The sequence below is a fragment of the Sturnus vulgaris genome, chromosome 1 (assembly GCF_052056855.1).
Source record: "Sturnus vulgaris isolate bStuVul1 chromosome 1, bStuVul1.hap1, whole genome shotgun sequence".
In the NCBI taxonomy this organism is placed as follows: Eukaryota; Metazoa; Chordata; class Aves; order Passeriformes; family Sturnidae; genus Sturnus; species Sturnus vulgaris.
In genome coordinates, this window is record NC_142243.1 from 143762685 (window position 1) to 143781990 (window position 19306).

At 42.3% G+C, this 19306-nt stretch overlaps 1 protein-coding gene across 1 annotated transcript in view; it reads right to left on the bottom strand.

The window, feature by feature from the left end:
* Positions 1–19306, bottom strand: part of SNTB1 (syntrophin beta 1) — a 110887-nt gene that overhangs the window by 4241 nt on the left and 87340 nt on the right. The window contains exons 4-6 of the mRNA XM_014870125.2: positions 10310–10449; positions 3423–3619; positions 1718–1908 (exon numbers count right to left, since the gene is read on the bottom strand). Coding sequence (XP_014725611.1) covers positions 1718–1908; positions 3423–3619; positions 10310–10449 — 528 coding nt within the window. The remainder of the gene's footprint in view (positions 1–1717; positions 1909–3422; positions 3620–10309; positions 10450–19306) is intronic.

A 19306-nucleotide genomic window follows, 5' to 3' on the forward strand; every position in this document is an offset into this window, starting at 1 on the left:
CAATATTTCTGTTCTGACACTTTCAAAGAAAGTGCCGACCCAAACTGTGGCCAGGATGAAACACTGTATTGACTAAAGCTGACTCTCTTGTGGCCCTATAAACAGCTGCCCAAAATGAGACCTTTGAGCTCTCCTGAACTGCAGCAGGCTGTGACCAGCACCTCCCTCTCAGAACCAGCCAACTCTCAGGTTTGCTGTACTGGAAGATCACCAAACAACGAGTCCTGAGCTGGCACCCTCACTCCTCAAGGCCTGACCCTTCACCCATTGGGAAATGCAAAGGCATCCAAAGTGAGTGTTTCCCTGACCTCTGTGGGGAATTTTCCACAGGTACCTTGCTTGCACTGACTCTGTGTGCATGCACCTGTGTATATGCTTTAGCAAATCTGGGAGAAATGCTGTTTTCTTAGATGTTTAAGAATCTTAGATATCTCAGTAAGTTAGGCCTGTAAGTAAGGTTAAGTTATAAGTTGTAAGCGAAGTTAAATGCTGCTTAATGTTTTTCTTCTATTGAGTTGCGATTCAACTTTGAAGTCATAAATTTGGTTAAATGCTGTTATTCCTCTGTTAAATTGTTAAGTGATAAGTAAAGTTAGGTATAAGTTAAGTATTACTCCTTTGTTAAATTGTTAGGTTTAAAGTATAATTGAAGTTAAAGTACTGTAAAGTTTGAGTGCTGTTAAGATTTTAGACCGTGTTCGTTTTTATCCTTGCCTTCACCATTCTTTTGATATGCACACCTTAACACACACAAAGCCCCATAGACACTTCAGTTCATTTCTGTTTTGATTGCCTAGTTTTGTTGTTGCTTTGTTTCCTTAGTGTGCCTTAACTGTCCTGTAGGCAGTAGAGTGAATCTTGCCAATGAACTCTGTCATGCTCTCACTAAATATTAAATCTGTTTTTTGCTGATACCCTTGCTGGTAATTTTTTAAGCAATCTGGAACACTCGTTCATAACACCTTTCCAGCAGTCATGAATCCACTTTATTGACAGTTAGTAAGAAATTCTCTTCAAAAGCCTGATAATAAGCAGTTTGCAAAGTATATATTAACAAAGTTGATGTTTAGAATTAAGCACCCACCATGTTTAGGAACTGCTGAAAAAATCTGGGAGGAAAGACCATGTTTACATTAATAATTAATGGATTTAAACTGCTCATTGGAATATGCACCTTATTTTTAGGCATTGTGACAGCTTAGAGGCCTAGCAGACAGTTTGCACAACATCTTTAGCTTTTTTTTTCCAGCAACTACATGCTCAAAACCACCTAAAACATAGCTTATCATAACATGAAGTCCCTCTGTGTACATTGGAATTACTAAGGTCTCATTCTTAAGTTTTTTCACTCTCAATCATTTAAAAAGTGAAACTTATACATACAAAAATTTTAAAATCTGACTATTTAGAGGTATGGTTTGTTCTTAAATATGACAAATCTTTCATCTCTCTTTGTATGGTTTTACAATTTTAACTGTCTTTTTAGTTTATCTCCTTCTAAAGCCTGATCATATGCTGTGCTAGAAAGCACAGTGTCTGAATACTGGTACTGGAACCTGGCACTGGCCAACTGCTAGAATGGAACAGAATGGAATAAAGTATTTCAGTTGGAAGGGGCCTACAGTGCTCATCTAGTCCAACTTCCATTAGTGCTTCTCCACCCCCATAGCCTGTAGGACAACCAAAGATGCATCCCTTTGGTAAATACAGTACTTACAATTTCTCCATCTTTTTCTCCAAAGTCTAAATAAAGCATCCTTATCCCATCATCTGAGGACATTTTCAGTTTTTCGTAAGGATATTGTGCAATTGTCTTGGAGAAGGCACCATCTTGTGGATTGGTTGTGAGAGAGAATCCATGTTCATAATGGATGGTCAAGCGGCACTCCTGGCTTTTGTATGTGCAAGCTGGAGAAAAAAATCAAAATTCAGTCTCTCACATTCTTAAAAGCAGTTCTTCATGTTGTATCATACATCTACATGCTGACAAAAACAGTGAAGTTTAAGAAGGCTCAGACTGGTGTTTCCTCCTTCCAAACCTTGACAAAGTCACAACTACTCTTCTTGTATCTGATAGACACAGCCAGAATCAATAGACATGGCACACAATCCATGAGAAAATTAGGAGCTGTAAAGGGTTTCCCTAAAGTATTTTGACAAAGATGAAGATGCTCCTGAGTCCTCAATAGTGTTGTGGTAATTGAAAAAGGGCCCAGATAGTTGTATGTAATAGCTGCTGCAGCAGAAAGTCTGCATCTTTCCCATAGCTCTGAAAGAGAGGCCATGGTCCAAATTAAAGAATTAAGAGTTTTGGAGTTCACGTTCCAAATTCACTATTCCATCACTTTCCTGGAACAAATCTACTAGGAAGGATCCCTGGCAGTGGGATAAAAGCACTGTGATGAAAGAAGGGGCTGATTTCCCTTCTTCCTTTGGAAAGAATGGGATCTATGTCACAGTGCTGAGGGGATGGACCTGTTCTTGAGATGGTTCCCACTGAGCTGTCTGGCTGGTTTGCACATCAGAGGACCTCACAGAGCATCCTGAGCTCCCTATAGGGACTGGGGCCTGGCACCTGACAAGCAGCCACGTGGCTCTACCTGAGCTTTGAGAAACCAGAACTGCCCTTTGGCATGGCTGGATTTGTGCTTTGGCTCCTGCTCTCACATTTTTAGGAAATTAGTGGAGATAAAATTCAACATTAACAGCCCTGCTAATTGTAGGACTAGCAGGGGAAGGCCTGCAAAGCCTGGGGCTGCTCAAGAGAAAGGCCCAGCCTCAAACCCCAGAGCCACCTCAGGCTTGCAGGTACCTGGCCAAACAGGGCATCACTCCAGAGCATCTGCAACCAAGTACTTTTATTCCAATCGATTTTGCATGTACAAAAGCACTGAGAAGTGACACCCTGATGTTCAAGAAAGGAAATTACTACCCATCAAAATGTGATTATTAGACTGGTTTGTGTTTTTTCACTCTCCTCTAGTGTGTAGAGTTGGGTGAATAAATGACCAATTCATACTTGTGAATGTGCCACTCCTCTTCTGCCTCCTCTCTCTGCAGGAGAAACTCCTGCTAAGCTCACAGGAGTTTTCTGAATCTCAGAAAAATGCTCTTTTCTTTGCGTTTCTGGACAAACCTCTGGCAGTCATTCCTCTGTGACATGCAGGCCTACATGGCTGACTACAGACTTGTTTCTGAAACAACATGCTGAAAACAAACCCAAAAGTGAGCATGACAATGAGTGTGTCACTGGACACAGGTACCACAGCAGCTAGGGCTGGCTCAGAACCTGAGTATTTTAAACAAGTAGAATCCCAAACATGCACATTTTTAAAATAAATCACCTCTAGCAGAAGGAACTTGAATTGTCACAAGTGTCTCGGGAAGGGTGTAGAGATGGCAGCACTGCAGGTGTTACTCACATGTGGTGATTTCTGTGATGAGCTCTGCAGAGTTGTGGCAGCCCTGCACTACACTCCTCGTCCACAATGAGAGGTCTCGACTGGTCTCAGTCCTGAACAGATGAGTTTCAATCCCTTGTCTTGTACCGGTACGGGTTGCAAAAGACAAATCCACCCCTGACTTCGGTGAGCCTTTTCCTGGGCCAGAATGAACCAACCTGCAATTGGATTTCAAAACACTTTAGGAAATTCTAACAACAGTGCACTGCACCAAAATCCCCACGTGAGCACAGCTCTGCTCTGCACATTGCTAATACATGTGGTTGGGAGCATGAGAGCCTGCATCTCCTCTGTATTCTCTCAGAAGAGTGAAGGTCCAAGGCAGTGAGCACAGAAGCAGCTGGACACTCAGGTGATTACATGGATGTCCCAAAACTACTTAAAGAATTGTACAAAACATCCCTTTGGTTGAGGAACTGAGAGAAATCCCTGAATGGTCTGTGGTGGTGGAATCTGGTCCACAGATACAAGTGCTGGCTCAGATGAGGCAGCTGAATCCAACTTTCATGGTGAAGCAAGAATTTGCTCTAAAGCTTAAACATCTGCTGTCAAATTCAATGATAAAGACTGTTGAATAAAGTATGAAGCTCTGTAAAATATGCAGATGCCAAAGTACTGTCTTGTACTTACTTTTCCCACAAGGAACCTGTAAAACGCAAAATGTTGCAGCTACTTGTAATCTGAAATTCTCTCACATTTGTCTGCAATTAACATTTTTTGCCCAGCATCAACAGCTGATCTCCTGTGGCCAGGAGAGGTTTGTTCATCTGGGCAAACAAAAATCGCAGGGAATATTTCTGAGTGAGAAAATCAATACCTCATAAAAATTTATTCTTCCTTAAATCTGCCCTTTATGTTGGGGTTTTTTTTCCCTCTAAAAGTATGGACAGTCAACACAGAATTCACTCAGGGACACGACACTGATTCATCTGAAAAGAATAATCCAGGGGAGCTCATCACTCTGAGATTCAGAGACCAACCCTCAGAGGCAATCACAAAATGAAATTTGTCTGAAAAGCTTTTTTCTGTCATGTGCCTTCTGTTTTTCTTTCTATAGGCAAACAGTATACTTCATAGGAGTCTATAAAGCATGTGGCATGGTAGTAGAACGCTTGTGATAAGGGATAAAGCATTAGATTCAACTAGTCTACTGAATACTAATTTACCCTCAAATTATTGTTTTGCATCAGCTAGAATAGTTGCCTGTTAGCTGACACTGTATGGGTATGCCACCAAACAGGGATGTTTTAGTAGAAAAGAAAAAAGCAGAAGGGAAAGAAAAAGCACAACTTTAGCTTTTCAATTATTGAAACACCAGCCACAGGGCATCTGAAATTTTCTCCATGCTGACATTTGTGATGCACATTGTGGCAAACAGATGCACCCCTCTGTCATATCCCACTAGAAGGTTTGCAAGATTTGTTCACACTCAAGTTCATGAAACTTTCTCTTGATTTTATGGTCCCAAGAGCTCCTGGGAAGGGAGACACACAATATTCTGGTTAGAGGTGCCCTGCCCTGTGTCTGGGCAGGACAAGAAGGGCTTTCTTCCCTCTAGAAAGGCTGAGTTAATGCCCCACTCAGCTTTGATACTCAGGGCCTCATGCCTCTATTATAGACATATTTTGCAGTTGGGAACTGAGTGGCAAAAACTGCCAAAAATTTTAATTCCCTTTCATTTGATGTGAGAGGGTGCAAACTCTGAGGGGAAGCTACATCTTGGTTATTAAGGCAGGAATCAGGGAACTGAAATCTCCAGTGACATCTGCTGCTGTCAGTCCCTGGGTGGTCACCCAGACACAGGCATGGCCATTGCTCTCATGCTGCCTTAGCTACTGGGCTGTGGAAAAGCAGCCTGGAAAATCACATCAAGTTTGTCATTATAAATAAAACTACTCCACCTTTTTCCTGGGTCATCTCCTTTCTGCAGTGCTCATCAACTGTGCTAAAAATCATCTTCTATTACTTATGTTACTGAATACGTAACAAACAGATGGTTGCAATGTTTGGTTTCCTTCCAAAACACACCACCACCCACTCCCCCACACCTTCATGCTGTATCCATAGTACTGTATTGTAGGCTTTTCAGCATATGGATAGAATGAAGATGTACTTTACAAATTAAAGTATGTGAACACATCCAGCATGAACATTGATTCTTGCCTGCCTTTTCTTATTATCTCTTCATTATTAAAAATCCAGTCTCACTACTTAAAAATGTATTTCCACTGAGCAAGTCCAAATCATGCTTTGGAAAGTTGTGCACTTAAACATGAACTAGACAAACATGGAGGAAGACATTTGATAGTATTTATGTACCAGCTGTCAGTACTGATGTATTTAGATACAGGTCAAAGGATTCCCATGCTTTAATAAAGTTGCATTAACGTGGGCCATTTCATTTACACAGAAGGTATTTTATCCTAAAGATACCTTAAAAAGTGAAAGATAGCCTTAGAAACCCCACAGAAGGCTTCCCCTGGCTCCTGTCTCCCATCCCCTGCCTGCAGGTCCGTGTGTGTGTGGTGTGTGCTGCACCCCAGAGCCAAAGTGGCAGCCCAGGCCTGGCTCTGGCAATATTCACCAAGCCCCTGAAGGCTCCTCTGCTCTCTGGAGGTTTCTGGGGGGATCTGTGAGCACTGGAGCCCGAGAACCAGCACCGAGGGCTTCTGGGGCCCAGCAGAGCTGCAAGAGGGCAGGAGATGGCCAGGCAGGAGAAGGAAGGCAGGAGAAGGCTGGGAAGGAGGAGGAAGGCAGGAGGAGGAAGGCAGGAGGAGGCTGGGCAGGAGAAGGAAGGCAGGAGGAGGCTGGGCAGGCTGGGAGTGCCCGCACAGTGCTCGGAGTGCAGTGCCTGAAAAATGCAGCCCAGGCAGCTCCTGGGAGCACAGAGACACTGCTAATCTTCTGTCTTTTCTTCCTTATCTCTCTGTATTTTGGGGACCTTTTTACCCTTATTCTTTGCAAACGTGTGATAGCAAGATGGGTATGGACTAACATGAAGAGCTGGTGCAGGGTGAGATGCACTGGGACCTGCGTCTCATCCTAATGCTATGGGAAGAGTTTCAACAATTTACTGCAACAGCCATATCTAATGGTCTCTCCAGGAAGGACAGTGAAAACAGCACTGATATTCAAAGGATGCCTTCAGCTGCTCATGTGAGATTTAGCTGAGAAGAGACCACGTACAAGTGCATCAACACCCGTACAGCTCTGCTGGTTAGAACACCACTGCCATCTGATCTTTCCTATGGCACCCTGACTTAGCATTTGAAACCTGCCCTGGAATGGCTGTACTCCTTGGAAACCATCCACATTCTCTCAATTCATCTGCATGGAGGCAGCCACAGCCCCTCTTACTGCCTTGGGAAGACAAGAAGAGAACTTGCAGAGCATCTCATAAACTTTCTTGGGGCTCTCAGTGCTTTCTGCCTGTCCCCCTGCCCACTTGCTCAGATGATTAATCAGTGCCCAAACTCCCTCCCCATTTTTACATGTTATTAGCTATCAAACTGTTTTAATACTTTCTGGTTACAGACCTCGGCTGTACACAGAAGCTTCTTACCTGTTAATGAGAGCCCAACATGGGCTGCTTTTTTTTTCCCCCTTTCCTTTCATATCTGGCTATGATAGATAATGGAATTTGATTGCAAACATGTAAGATGTAATTACTTAAGCTCCATTCCCATGCTAGAGGGAGGCACTGTTATTCAGGCATAAGGAAACACTGAAACAGAGATTATGACAAAAGGGTCCTTGGAGTCAGGGCTGTGTGCCAGCTGCTGTGCCTCTCCATGCGGAGATTTAAAGGAACAATTTAAATCTGATCTCAGTTTTATTTGAGCTATTATTTATATCCCCTGCAAGCTGGGAAAGAGTGACTGGAAAATACTTTTAGGTCTTAATGGCATCCATAGGTTGTAGGCAAACTTATCAACAAATAAGAAGGGCATGTTAAAATTTTGCTGTTAAAGGACTGTGAGAAGATTGTAATCCTTCTACCACTTTCCAATTTTCTCTGCTCATTATGTCTTGGGTAGATTAAGCATGACTCTGTACAGTATCTGGCACTGGAGTTTTCCAGTTTCAGCAGCTTTTCAAATATGCATTAGCTAAGCAAAAATATTTTCCCAAGGACTCATAAAAATCTGAAAGATGGGAGCAGCTAAGATTACAACATGTGCTCTGCAAAGTTTCCAGGTGAAAAGTTCTAAATTGCACTGATCAATGCACAGAGGGGATTGAAAAACTTGTCACGAGGAGGGGAATCACTGACCGAGAATGAACACAGCAGTCAATACCAACAGAAAACCTGCTGTATTTTTTTGCTATAACTGAACTCAGTGTGGCAGATCATAAAAGCAGGACCCTGCAGGGTTTTATCAAACTCATCCAAAACAGGAGGTGTAATGATGTAGGGATTCTGTCCATTTATGGAATCTGCTGTATACATATGCATATATGTGTATTTATCACATTGTGACTCCATTCTGAACACCAAATTCTGTATAGCTGCTGTCTTTTTATCTGGATGTTACATTCAGTGATAGTAGTAAAAAATCACAGAAATAGGAATGGCTGGAATGGTTGTCAGGAAGTCACCCAGCACATCCCCCTTCACAGAGATAGGGCTAACTGTGCTGTGTGTCACCTGTCTTTCAATGTCCCCAGTGATAAGGAGCGCACACCATTCCCAAAAAATCTAAACCAGTACCTCACCAATTCCCTGCCACAAGTGCAGTCAACTGTGTCCTGTTGTCACGAGGGATCTAGAAAAGATACTCCCCTGTTTTCTTTGTGTCTTATTTTCATATCTGAAAACTATTGGCATGTTTTCCATGGACTTCTCTAGATTAAGCTACTAAGGTTTCTTAAGTATTCCCCTCCTGATAGTGTTTCTATATTATGTATTTGCATTGCTTTCTTCTAGACCTTCCACAGTTAACTGGCATCTTTTTGGAAGTGCAATACCTGTCATAAACATGAAGTATCACCTGAGGCTTTACTCATTCTCTGTAGTTAGATATGATTACTACATCTGCCCAAAATGCAACACTTCTGCTATAACCCAAGATGATTGTCTTCATTTTCCCCTCTCAAAAACATCACACTTTAGATTCAAGCAATTTTATCACAGTGCTCAGGTGCTTCCTGGCAGAGCAACTACTTTGTTGCTCATATTCCACCTCAAAACAGCAGAGGTGATTTTTCCCCAGCACTGAACTTTGCACATGTCCCTTCTGAGCTGCACCCTGGCTTTCTTATCATCCTGGCTTTCTTTCTTCTCAGTGTGTAAAGACCCTTCAGCAGCCTGACACATGTGCTGTGTAACTTCTCATTCCCCTCCAGCATGAAGACCAATGTTTTTCCATTCAGGAAGGCAACCCATCAGACAAGGAGACGACCATCCCCACCCAAGGCAAGTCTGTCTGCTATCCAATGTGACCTCTCGAGAAAAAAATAATTAACAGGCTCCAAGATATGGACTTAGATTGTTTAATGCAGTAAATTGGTCTCACTGATGATGGGAGCTGGAGATACTCAGCAAGGACTTGTCTTTACACATGACAATGTGTGGCCAGGAAGGGGCAGGGTGCACTACAAGATATCCAGTCACTTCAAGGAGGATTTGAGCTCATGTGAAAATGAAACCCCGAAAAAAAGGGGAGGAAATGCATCACCTTCTGCTGGGGTGCTATTGCTTCTTAAACTCTAAGGTGTAGTGACACAGCTGGACACAGGCTGCAATACTTTGGCCAGCTACACTGGGAATTGCCAACATCCAGCACCACACCATGCAGAAGGCTGCAGGCTGCAAAGCTGGTGTCTCTCACCATATTAGGTTAACAAAGGGGGAGTCAGAAGGGGGCTTCCCAGGAAGACTTCCCAGGAAGTCTGAAAGCCCTGTCATGGGTAGGTAGACTGGAAAAATCATCCATCAGTGTAAATCAGTGATTTTTTTTTTTTTTTAATATAATGGCTTAGCAGCAAAGTGTCAGGTCATTTGGGGAGACAGAGAACAAAAATTAATGAGAGTGCAGTAAGAGACCCACTGCTTCTGGCTGGGGCAACCAGCCCTTCTGAATGAGAATTCATTGAAAATGGTATAATAGAGGCCTGTAGCAAGGCTGAAACAAGGAACAACAGCTCTTTCTCAAGCCCTTTGACCATACTGGCAGAGAAACATGATTAAGATTCACATCAAGAAGCACAGACAGTTTCCACTGCATAAAGGCAACCATGGGAAGGCTCTGAATCAGTGTTAATGGATACCTTCAAAATAATGCAAATGCTTATTTGCAACCTAGATTCAAGAATGTGTCTTCCCAGCTTACCATTTTAAGCTAAAAAGAGACAGGAATTAATTTGCTAGAGCAGGAACAGAAGCTGTGCTGAAAGTGTCTCCATCACATGTGGAACCCTCCAAAAGGCCCAAACTGCTGGTGTAGAACTGCCACATCAGAACATTCAACTGAGGGCAACAAGTTCACTTTTTTTCAACCTGGAGGAGCAACTGGAGGTCAGAGTGTTTCTGCCAAACTCACAGGTCTGCACACTGAGATAGGAATCTCAGGAGATGGAGCTCTTGGCTTTTTTAGCACTCCTGCCTCTGTATCCAGGCCAAGTGGCCACATCCAAAATCCCAGTGAGTTTCTGGTCGTCAGCCTCAGCCAGAACTTGAAATGGAGAAGAGAGGAGTTAAGCTCAGCACATCAGCCCACTGAAGAAGAACCTGCTTCTCCAACACATTTCAAGTGTGACTACAGCTGTGTACCAGCTATACCCATTCCTGGCTGACTCAGCTGTTCCCACTGTGCCTGAAAGCTGTCACGATAAAAAAGCAAAGGTACCTGGTGGCGAGCAGGGGGTAGGTATGCACAGGGCTGAACCAGGCTTCCTTCATCCGTGGCATGCTCTCATATATTAAGAGATCTTTCTCTGTCAAAACCACTAACACTGGCTTCCAGTGCTTCTCGTTATCTCCTGGCACCTGGAAAAGAGCAAAGTCTCAGTGAAACAACAAGAGACAAAGTTACCACCCTGCAAAGCCAGATGAGACAAACATGTTGAGTTCTGGGTGAGAAAATGAACACACGGTTTTACTTCTGTGGCTTTTTGACATGTCCCACCTGAATTTATAATCAGATGCACCAGAAATGGAATAACGTGCAAACTCATCTGTTGCTACCATTAGCACTGCCATTTCCAGCCTTCCTTTACTTCTGGCTACTCCATAAATGCAGTATTGGAAAAACACTGAGGTGGAGCTGGCTGTTAGTTAGCTGTGGTGTGCATGAAAGGATCTTATATGTATACTTATAATGTGCACCATTCATGTGTAGCTGGCACATTAACCTGAGTCCTGGACACTGCTGCTGCTGTTTCCATTTAAAAAAGCTACATCATCACTATTAAAGAAGAGTGACAGGTAGCAAAAACTGGTGGTTTGGGAGTAGATGCTTTTTTCCTCAGTAGTTCACTGTTTTTTTGCTTCTTCCTTCATACCATTCTTCCAGTTTTAGAAGAGTTTATGCCTTAATAAAGAGATCCAATCTAAATGTGAGGCTGATCTCAAGCATCGATTCGGTGATGGATCTGCCTTCACATTTCAAACCCTTCTGTCAAAGATGTCTAAAGACCAGAGCATCAGAGACTTTTACTGGCTGCAGAATCCAGATGTGGAATTATATTTCGTGAGTTAGATGTGTGATGTACACATGGCAACACAATTATTGTTATGGGACTAAGTATGGATCCTGGTTTTTACTTCTACCCTGGCAACATAGAAATGTCTTAAAATACTTGGGAATATGAAAGGACCTTTGTTTCAAGTAAGAATGAAACTCTTTCACTGACAAATTAATCACTTTCCTTTTGGTGCACATAAAGAAAAAGAAACACTGGTCCACAGTAACTCACAGCCATGCATTCAAACACAAACATCTTGGCTGGGTACTAAAAGGAATGAAACAAATTCTGAAATTCATCAGAGAATCTGCTTGTCTTCATGACTCCTCCACTAAAACCTCTTCTGGGATAGAGAAGCAGCTGTCTGTGCTGTTCTGTAGTTGATGCCAGCCTACGTGCCATGGGCATGTGTCACTGGGCACATAGTTGGGTGGAGAAACGTATCAAAGGGATCAAAGTTTGGCCAGGCTGGGAGTGGCACAGCCAGGTATGATAATTCAGAACCATATTTGAAACATTTGTATTTTTACAAAGTTAGGCTCCCACACATCTCTAAACTTTTAAGGGCTTTCAAGACCAATGTAACACACCTTTACATCAGAACACCAATCCCAAAAGCAGATCTTAAACTAAGATTTTTGGCTTGTGTAATTTTTAAGATGCATTTCTCCCTTGGAACTAAGCTTTTCCAAAAATCATATTCCTGTTTACAACATTACTTGCTAAAAGGTTGTTCAAGTCTCTTGAAGTCATAAACAGTTCATCCTTTCAACTTCTACAGAAGCATTAATACTTATTTACAATTTTCATGTGGTGACACTTTCTTGCAACACAATTATTTTCAAATAGGGCCGAATAGAGAAGCCACATAATTAACACACCTATTACTACACTCACGAAAGAATGCAAAGTCCAGAGTTCTCACAGTCCACATAGCATGAAAATATTCACAGGAACAAAAAACATCCTCAGCTTCTTAATACCACAGCTGTTAACTACAGTTAACACCCCAGTTCCTAGAGTGGGAATACAGAAATGAGTGTCACACTTAATGTTAACATTCAGTAAATGTTAACATTAACATTTAATTTTGGACCACCTCACCTGTGTTCTTTAACTAGATAGACTTTAGTATATATTTTTGAAGATTTCCAGAAAAGAAAAAGGAAGATAAATAAGAAATCTCTGCGACCACAAACAATCTAAAGACTATGGGAAGCTGCTCACAGCTTTTCTGCAGAACCATCTTGCCTGTGTAGCATTTTCAATCACATATTTTGCTATCAGGTAGCTGGTCAGTCAACAGTGACTTCAGAAACTCTGGGAAACACTGTTCCCTGTAAAGCAATTATAGGAAAGAGAATAAAGCTAATTTTACCAGCTGGTCCCACAACTCTTTGCTGGACAGCTGTAAATGCTAGAATTTCTAGCATGAATCCTGAAGGGAACGACCTGCACTGTGAAGCCCATAGCTCTGCCCCAGTCCTTCCCAACAGCAGGGTGACTGTGGAGAAGATGTGGATTGGCCATAAGATATTGAAGATTTTTCTCAAGAATAAGTGCCCTTACACTACCTCTCCTTGTAGGATGTATCCCTTGTTTGTAGGGTGTGTACTGGGAAGAGGTGAGGAGGAAAATGATGTTTGCCTGTGTTCTGCTCTGAAGCTCTCCCCAGTGAGAAGGGCCATGCAATACACACACTTGTAAGCACAGTTTTTAAACCTTACTGGGACCATAGCTGCCTCACTGATGAGGAATGCTGGTGTAAGCAACACTGCTGCTATTTCAGACCTGAAGAAGGATTTGTGTGCCTGAAAGCCTGTCTGTTTTTTCCCAACTGTAACAGCTGATCTAATAAAAGATACTGCTTTTCCTTAAAAACCTTGAATTGCATCACTCTTCCCTTATTTTGTAGGGTTTGGATCAGACTGTAACAGCTGATGCCATGCTGTTCAACAGGCAGTTGGCATTTCTGGAAGGTGTCAAAGAGAACAGGCTGTCCTGTAAATGGTAATAGCAAATTTAAAAAAGGAAGAAGAGAGGCTGCAAATATACCATAGGCCTACAGGACACATTTATCACAAATCAGCATGGGAAATTAATCCAAATCAACAAATGTCATACCAAGCATGGGTATAATAGCAAAACAAAACAAAAGCAAAAAACACACTGCTTATGGGCAAGTAAGTGAAGGATTTGTTCAAGTTTTAAAGGTTTTAATACCTGACATACCATAAAGATAACATGAAATGCCTGTGTAAGAATAAATTTCAATATCGTTTGAGATAAATTTTAGAGGCATGGTTTTAGATAATGATTAGGGCCAGCTCCTTAGCCAGAATTTTGCAGAACTCTGGCACTTGCACTAGTTTCTTCGCTCCAGTTCCCACTTGCACATGCACAATTCAAAGTGCACTGATCTGTGTTGCAGACAAATAAAATCACCATCCACTCTAAAAAACTTTTCAAACTCAACCTTTTCTCAAAGTCAAAATTGTTAAATCAACTCTAGATGAACTACAGAAAAGTCAGTACTCCACAACAAAATGAATCACCAAATATTTTGCTGGTGTTCTGGGCACTGATCAAGTACCTCCAAACAGGTACCATGTTCCCTCTATGTGTCACAGGGGTCACTGCTTATATTCCCAGGTGAAATTCCACTTCAAGTCAATGAAGCTGTAAATGTTTATACCAGAAGCAAATTTGATTTTTTTTTTTTTGTTTCCAAGACATACTTTGTCCCTAGATCAAAGCTTAAAGCACAAACTTGAAAAGGGAGAACATTTTCTAAGAAAATAACCCAAGTGCAGTGAAGAATTGTTTTAGCTACTCCAAACCTTTTAGTTTATTTAGTCACCCCTCATTTAGTCACCCCATTAAGTGGAATAGTGGAAATCGTCACTTTTTCCAGTATGTACTTCTTTGGTTTACCTTTCCAAATTCAGAAAATATTTCATGTGCTGCAGGGATAACATCTAATTTTTTTGTGTATAATAACATGATGGCTGGGCTTGAGACGCCACCAGAGGAGACCGGTGTTCACGACTTGCTCAGACACAGACTCCTCCTGCAGAGCCAGGTTAAGTGTTCTGTGTTTGCACAGGGACACTGCAGTCTCTGCTGGGGTGGCAAGTGCTCCTGTAACACGCAGTGGGAACAGACAGGAATGTGGGGGCAGACAAAACGTGTGCAAGAACAGCTGCTGGATTCCACAGGTACGTGGAGACCTGGCCAAAGGCAGTGTGCCTCAGTGCAGGACAGGGGTGGCACATGCAGGGCTGGGACACGCAGGGCTGGGACACGCAGGGCTGGACATGCAGGGCTGGACACACAGGGCTGGGACACACCAGATCCCACGGCAGTGAGGACATGCCTGAGCCCCGGATGCCTCTGCAGTGCCAGGCTTTGCTTTGGGACCAGATCTATGGTGCCAAGGACTGACTGCAAGGGGTGACACAAGCTCATCACTACGTGTATGGCTGCTCTGCTCCTGCTGCTTTCTGGCTACTGCTCACAGTGTACCCTTAAGGAGTAACTCCCTTAGTACACAGCAGCGTTTCAAAGGAGCCACCTGGTTGTCCCTGAAGTGATGGGGACCCCTGTCCTCTCCAATGGGTGTCACAGCTTCCAAACCTTTGACTGTTTTCACATATAATTAGTTGCCATAAAGACAATGGGCATCTCAATGGCGATAAATCCTTTTACAAACTGTTTGGACCTTTGCTCTTTCACCTGCCAGATCTCCTTTTCAAAAGGTTTTTCTTTGGATTTCAGTTATTCATCTACTTCAGGCTGTCAGGAAGGGATGAAAAAATACTTTTAATCTGTGAGACATACAGATAATTAAATTAGAGGCCTTGGTCTACTCTGAAAAGCCGTTTTATATTTTTGTTACCTCAAAAGGGACATTTCAATTACATTCCCTGTTTAGCAAACAAATTATGAACTGCCAGCAGATTTCACTGCAGCAAGTATCTAAAATGTGTCTTTTCAGAGACCACTGTGAAGACACCAAGTTTATGTTTACAGTAAGTGGTTTGTTTAACCCCCTTTTCCAACACCTCCTCCAAAATCCCAGACCTCCACTATCCTTTTACACTGAGCACAGGAGGAGCAACCAAGAAAGAACCTTCTTGCTCTTTTACCTCTTCCTTAAAATCTCTCTGTGCTGACAAGTCAGATTTGACACAGGCTAGGATATGTTCTGCTATGTATTTCTTGCCTTTTCATTGTCTTTTGATGAAGGGTTACATCCATGTTCAGAATAAATTTGATTAATTTACAGAAACCCACTTGTCAGTTCCTGAAAATAACAGCTGGGACTGAAAAGGGTTTTTGCAAGATGAACAGCAGGGATGCAGAAATACATCCTGCAAACCCCAGCAAATGCAGCAACGCCGGTATTTGCGCGAGCTCATTTGATGGGAGGCAATTTGCCATGCAGGAGTGGGTGTAAGTGACAGCCGTAGGCAGGGGATATCAACACCTCCCATACCACATGCGGATGTGTTTTGCTGCTAAACTTTGTAGTTTTAAACAGGAAATAATGTGCACGCTGTTTAGGATTTTAAAAAAAAAGTAATGAAAACGTGTCTGGTTTTGTTTTTCTCTTTTTTTTGACCTCAGCGATGGCTCAAAGGTGGCTTGTGCCATTATCAGATCTGGATTGAATTCAATGCACACATGAAAATCCCCCAAGGGGCACAGTATTGCTCCTGTAAGCAGTGAACGAGTGATGCACTTGGCTGAGGTACCAGAACTGTGTAAGCAGCCAGAGCCACATGGGTCAGGTGGAACCACAGCAGGGACCACACTGATCCAACCCCTGCAGCTCCCCGAGCAGAGCCCTGGAATACACTGACAGCCTCAGTCACAGGCACTGCTGGGCATGGACAAGACACTCATTCTCAAGACAGGTCTGTTCAACTCTGAACTCCTTCTCATTATCCTTTAAAATGACTGGACACAAGCCAACGTTTGCCAAAATGAACACAGTCAAACACATCAACACAGCAATATTTTCAAACAATGTCCTTACTCTCTAGACTAATGGGATTTTCAAACAGATCTGGCTCATATCCAAAGACCTCTAAATGCAAGAAAAGTACCTAAGTGCTGTGAACTCACCCATGCAAGAATGGCAGGTGTCTGAGTGAGATCTTTCCTACAGCCAAACAGGAATGCCTGATCTCAATTTAGCAATAGAGGTTTGTTCAGGGTTCAGTGAAGTCAGCTGGTATTTTCCTAATAACTCTTTAGACCATGCCCTTGGGAAACAAGTCTGGAGGGTTCAATGTCTTCCACACTACAGAGAAGATGGAGACAAATTCTTCTTGGAGGTGCACTGGAAGAGGATGACATTCAATACACACAAATTGAAGCAAGGGGAATTTTGATTTGATACTCAGATAAACATTTTCCATGTGTCACGGTGGTCAAATACTGGGACAGACTGTGAATTGCCACCCCTCAAGTTACTCTCAACATGACTGGGCAAGGGCCTGAGCAAGCTGTTCTAGCTGGGTCTATTTAGGGTAGGGGGGTTGAAACCCTTCCAACCTATATTATACTGTGAGTCTATGAAATACCAGAAAAAAAATGAAGAAATCCAAATTTGGATCAGAGAGTCATCATATAGATTTCCCTTGAGTTAAAAATGGTTCTATAATTATTCTGTTCACATGCAATTTTTCATGCATGTGTTCCATGAATGTTGCATCAGTATGAATGCAGTACTAATATAAAATAGTTATCGCTGCTAAAGGGTTTGCAGGATGATTTGCCTTGAGCCTTAAATCCTCTAGAGCTGTATAAGAACTGCATCCTTGATCCTTCTATCTTGATGAAGTCTAACACTCTGCATTTCCATTGCAGCAGATTAAAGATAAGAAACATAAGGGGGTTAAAAACCCCGCATCACATAAACTTTATTCACTTTACCTGAAGTAAAAATATATTATACAACATGAGAAAAATTTCAAATCCTGATGTCTTGTCTTGAGACCCACAGAAACTGATTAACAAAATACACAGAAATACAAGTCCAGGGGACTAAAAAAGGGACAAAATGGTAATTCATCTATTTTTGACATCTCAACCTTGAACCACGATCCTTCTGCTATGCATGAACTTAGGATTTGAAGGTCCATATTCTTCAGTGAGACACGAGATTCTAACTTCCTGATAATGTCAGGAATCTTTCCAGGGAAAACCAAACAAGCAGTATGTACAGGAGATGGCAAATGCCCCACACCATTTGTTAGGACACTGATTGCTTTCCATCTTAGTTAAGCTCACCGTTGTGATTTAAGAAGTATGTGTTGCTTCCTGGGTAAAACATATTTTCTTCTATTAGCAGTGACTTCAGACCATGACAGCACTGTGTGAAATTAGAGTAGTAGTAATTTATGATAGCAAAGCTTTGCAGATAGCAAAGGTCCACTCCTGAAATGATAGTGTTGAACCAAATTACTTCTTAGAAAAACCTGCACTTTGCTATCTTTTCTTGTTTTCATTTTTATTGCTTCTCAGAAATTTCCAGGGGAGAGCAGGGAAGGTAAGAGGCCATTTCATCACACAAGGGCAGTGGCCAACCTGTAAGTCACAAGGACAGAGACAGATGCAAGTCAGACACAAAGGAAGGTCACACAGCTGCACTGGCCACTGAGGCTCATCAGGACACAGAGGACAGCTGAAGTTCAACTGACCTTCAATGACAGCTGGGCTGGCAACAAACCTGGACTGGAAGAGGTCACATTTTTAGCACTGCTTGCAAGAGGCACGGGAGAGAGGACTAAAGGGAGGGAAAGAGCATTAACCCCAGGCTTTTCTAATCAGTTATACTGATTGAACAAATGAATAGAAAGCCTGAAGAGTGGGGCTGAGCACAAACCTGCTATTTATAAGCAAAAAACTGTAAAGTGGAGGCAATCACAAGTATTTACCTCCATGACCTGTCAGCAACTGTTTGATCTGCCAGCACCAGTGTTTCACACAGAAATCTATCTCTCTTCCAGCAGGTTCACAACCACACATTCAGGATAGAAGTGAAGATGCTATTAGCAGACACCTTTGAATCTGTTGTGTGTGCATGCATAACTTATTTGTGAGGTGACTGGGCTCTTTAGACTGCACGTGAGAGTGGCTATAAACTTGCTTTCTGAAACATTTCTCATGAACATATCACCGAAAAGCTGCTGGCAGCAGCTATCTGAAGCTTAATAAATATTTAAATAAAAATCACAAAATTAAAATGTGGTAGAAACTATACTTCTAAGATGCAGCTTAGTTTTGGGAAAAGTGTGCAGCTGTGGTGTCTCCAAAATAATCACTGGACCCCAAAGCACTAAAAACCTAGTGCTAGGGGAAAAACCTGTACTTCCCTTTAAAATGGAGCAGTCTCCTTCCTCCAGTAAGCCAGGCTTTCCCTGTGAAAAACCAAGGAGCACACCACAGCTGTGTGTCTTCTGCTTCAGTTCATGGAGCTACTTTGCACATCAGGGTCAGCTACAGAAGGAAAGGAATTCTACTTTGTGTTGGAGGCTTTACCACATCTCCTGTGCAACTGCCCAAGAACAGATACTGTTACTCACTGGTGGGAAAAACAGGCATGCCCCAGGATACCAGGGACAGCCACTGATCCCTGCTATGCCCTGCAGGTTTCTGTGTGCTGGAACTGTGCTGTGAGCAGAGTTCTGTTCAAGCCAAGGGGAAGCATTTTTGAGGGAGTACATCATCATCAGTGGGGCATAATGGTAATTGCACAAGAGCAGAATCCATGTGCAGATACCATAGTTTCAACTCACTGTCCCTGAAAGGTCTATAATTTGCAATTGAATCTGACCTCTGCTGATCGAATGGGTTCCATATTAAGATAAATGAGTAATAATACCCATTGCCTCAAAAGGTACAAGTGTGTCATCTTTCAATTCAGTAAAAGTGTGTGGATTTCTAAATATCAGCTCAAGGACACTTTTCAACAGATCAGATGTGAATACTGGAGGTGGACTTTTGATTTGAAAGCAGCTTGCCATTTTTAATGATGGCTGAAACATGAAAAATGCAATTTGAAATTGTTACAGTGCCTATTTGGTGAAGGACAGGTAATCATCAATGTCTACATTAAAACTATAGTGACTGAAATCTGTCCCAGGAGA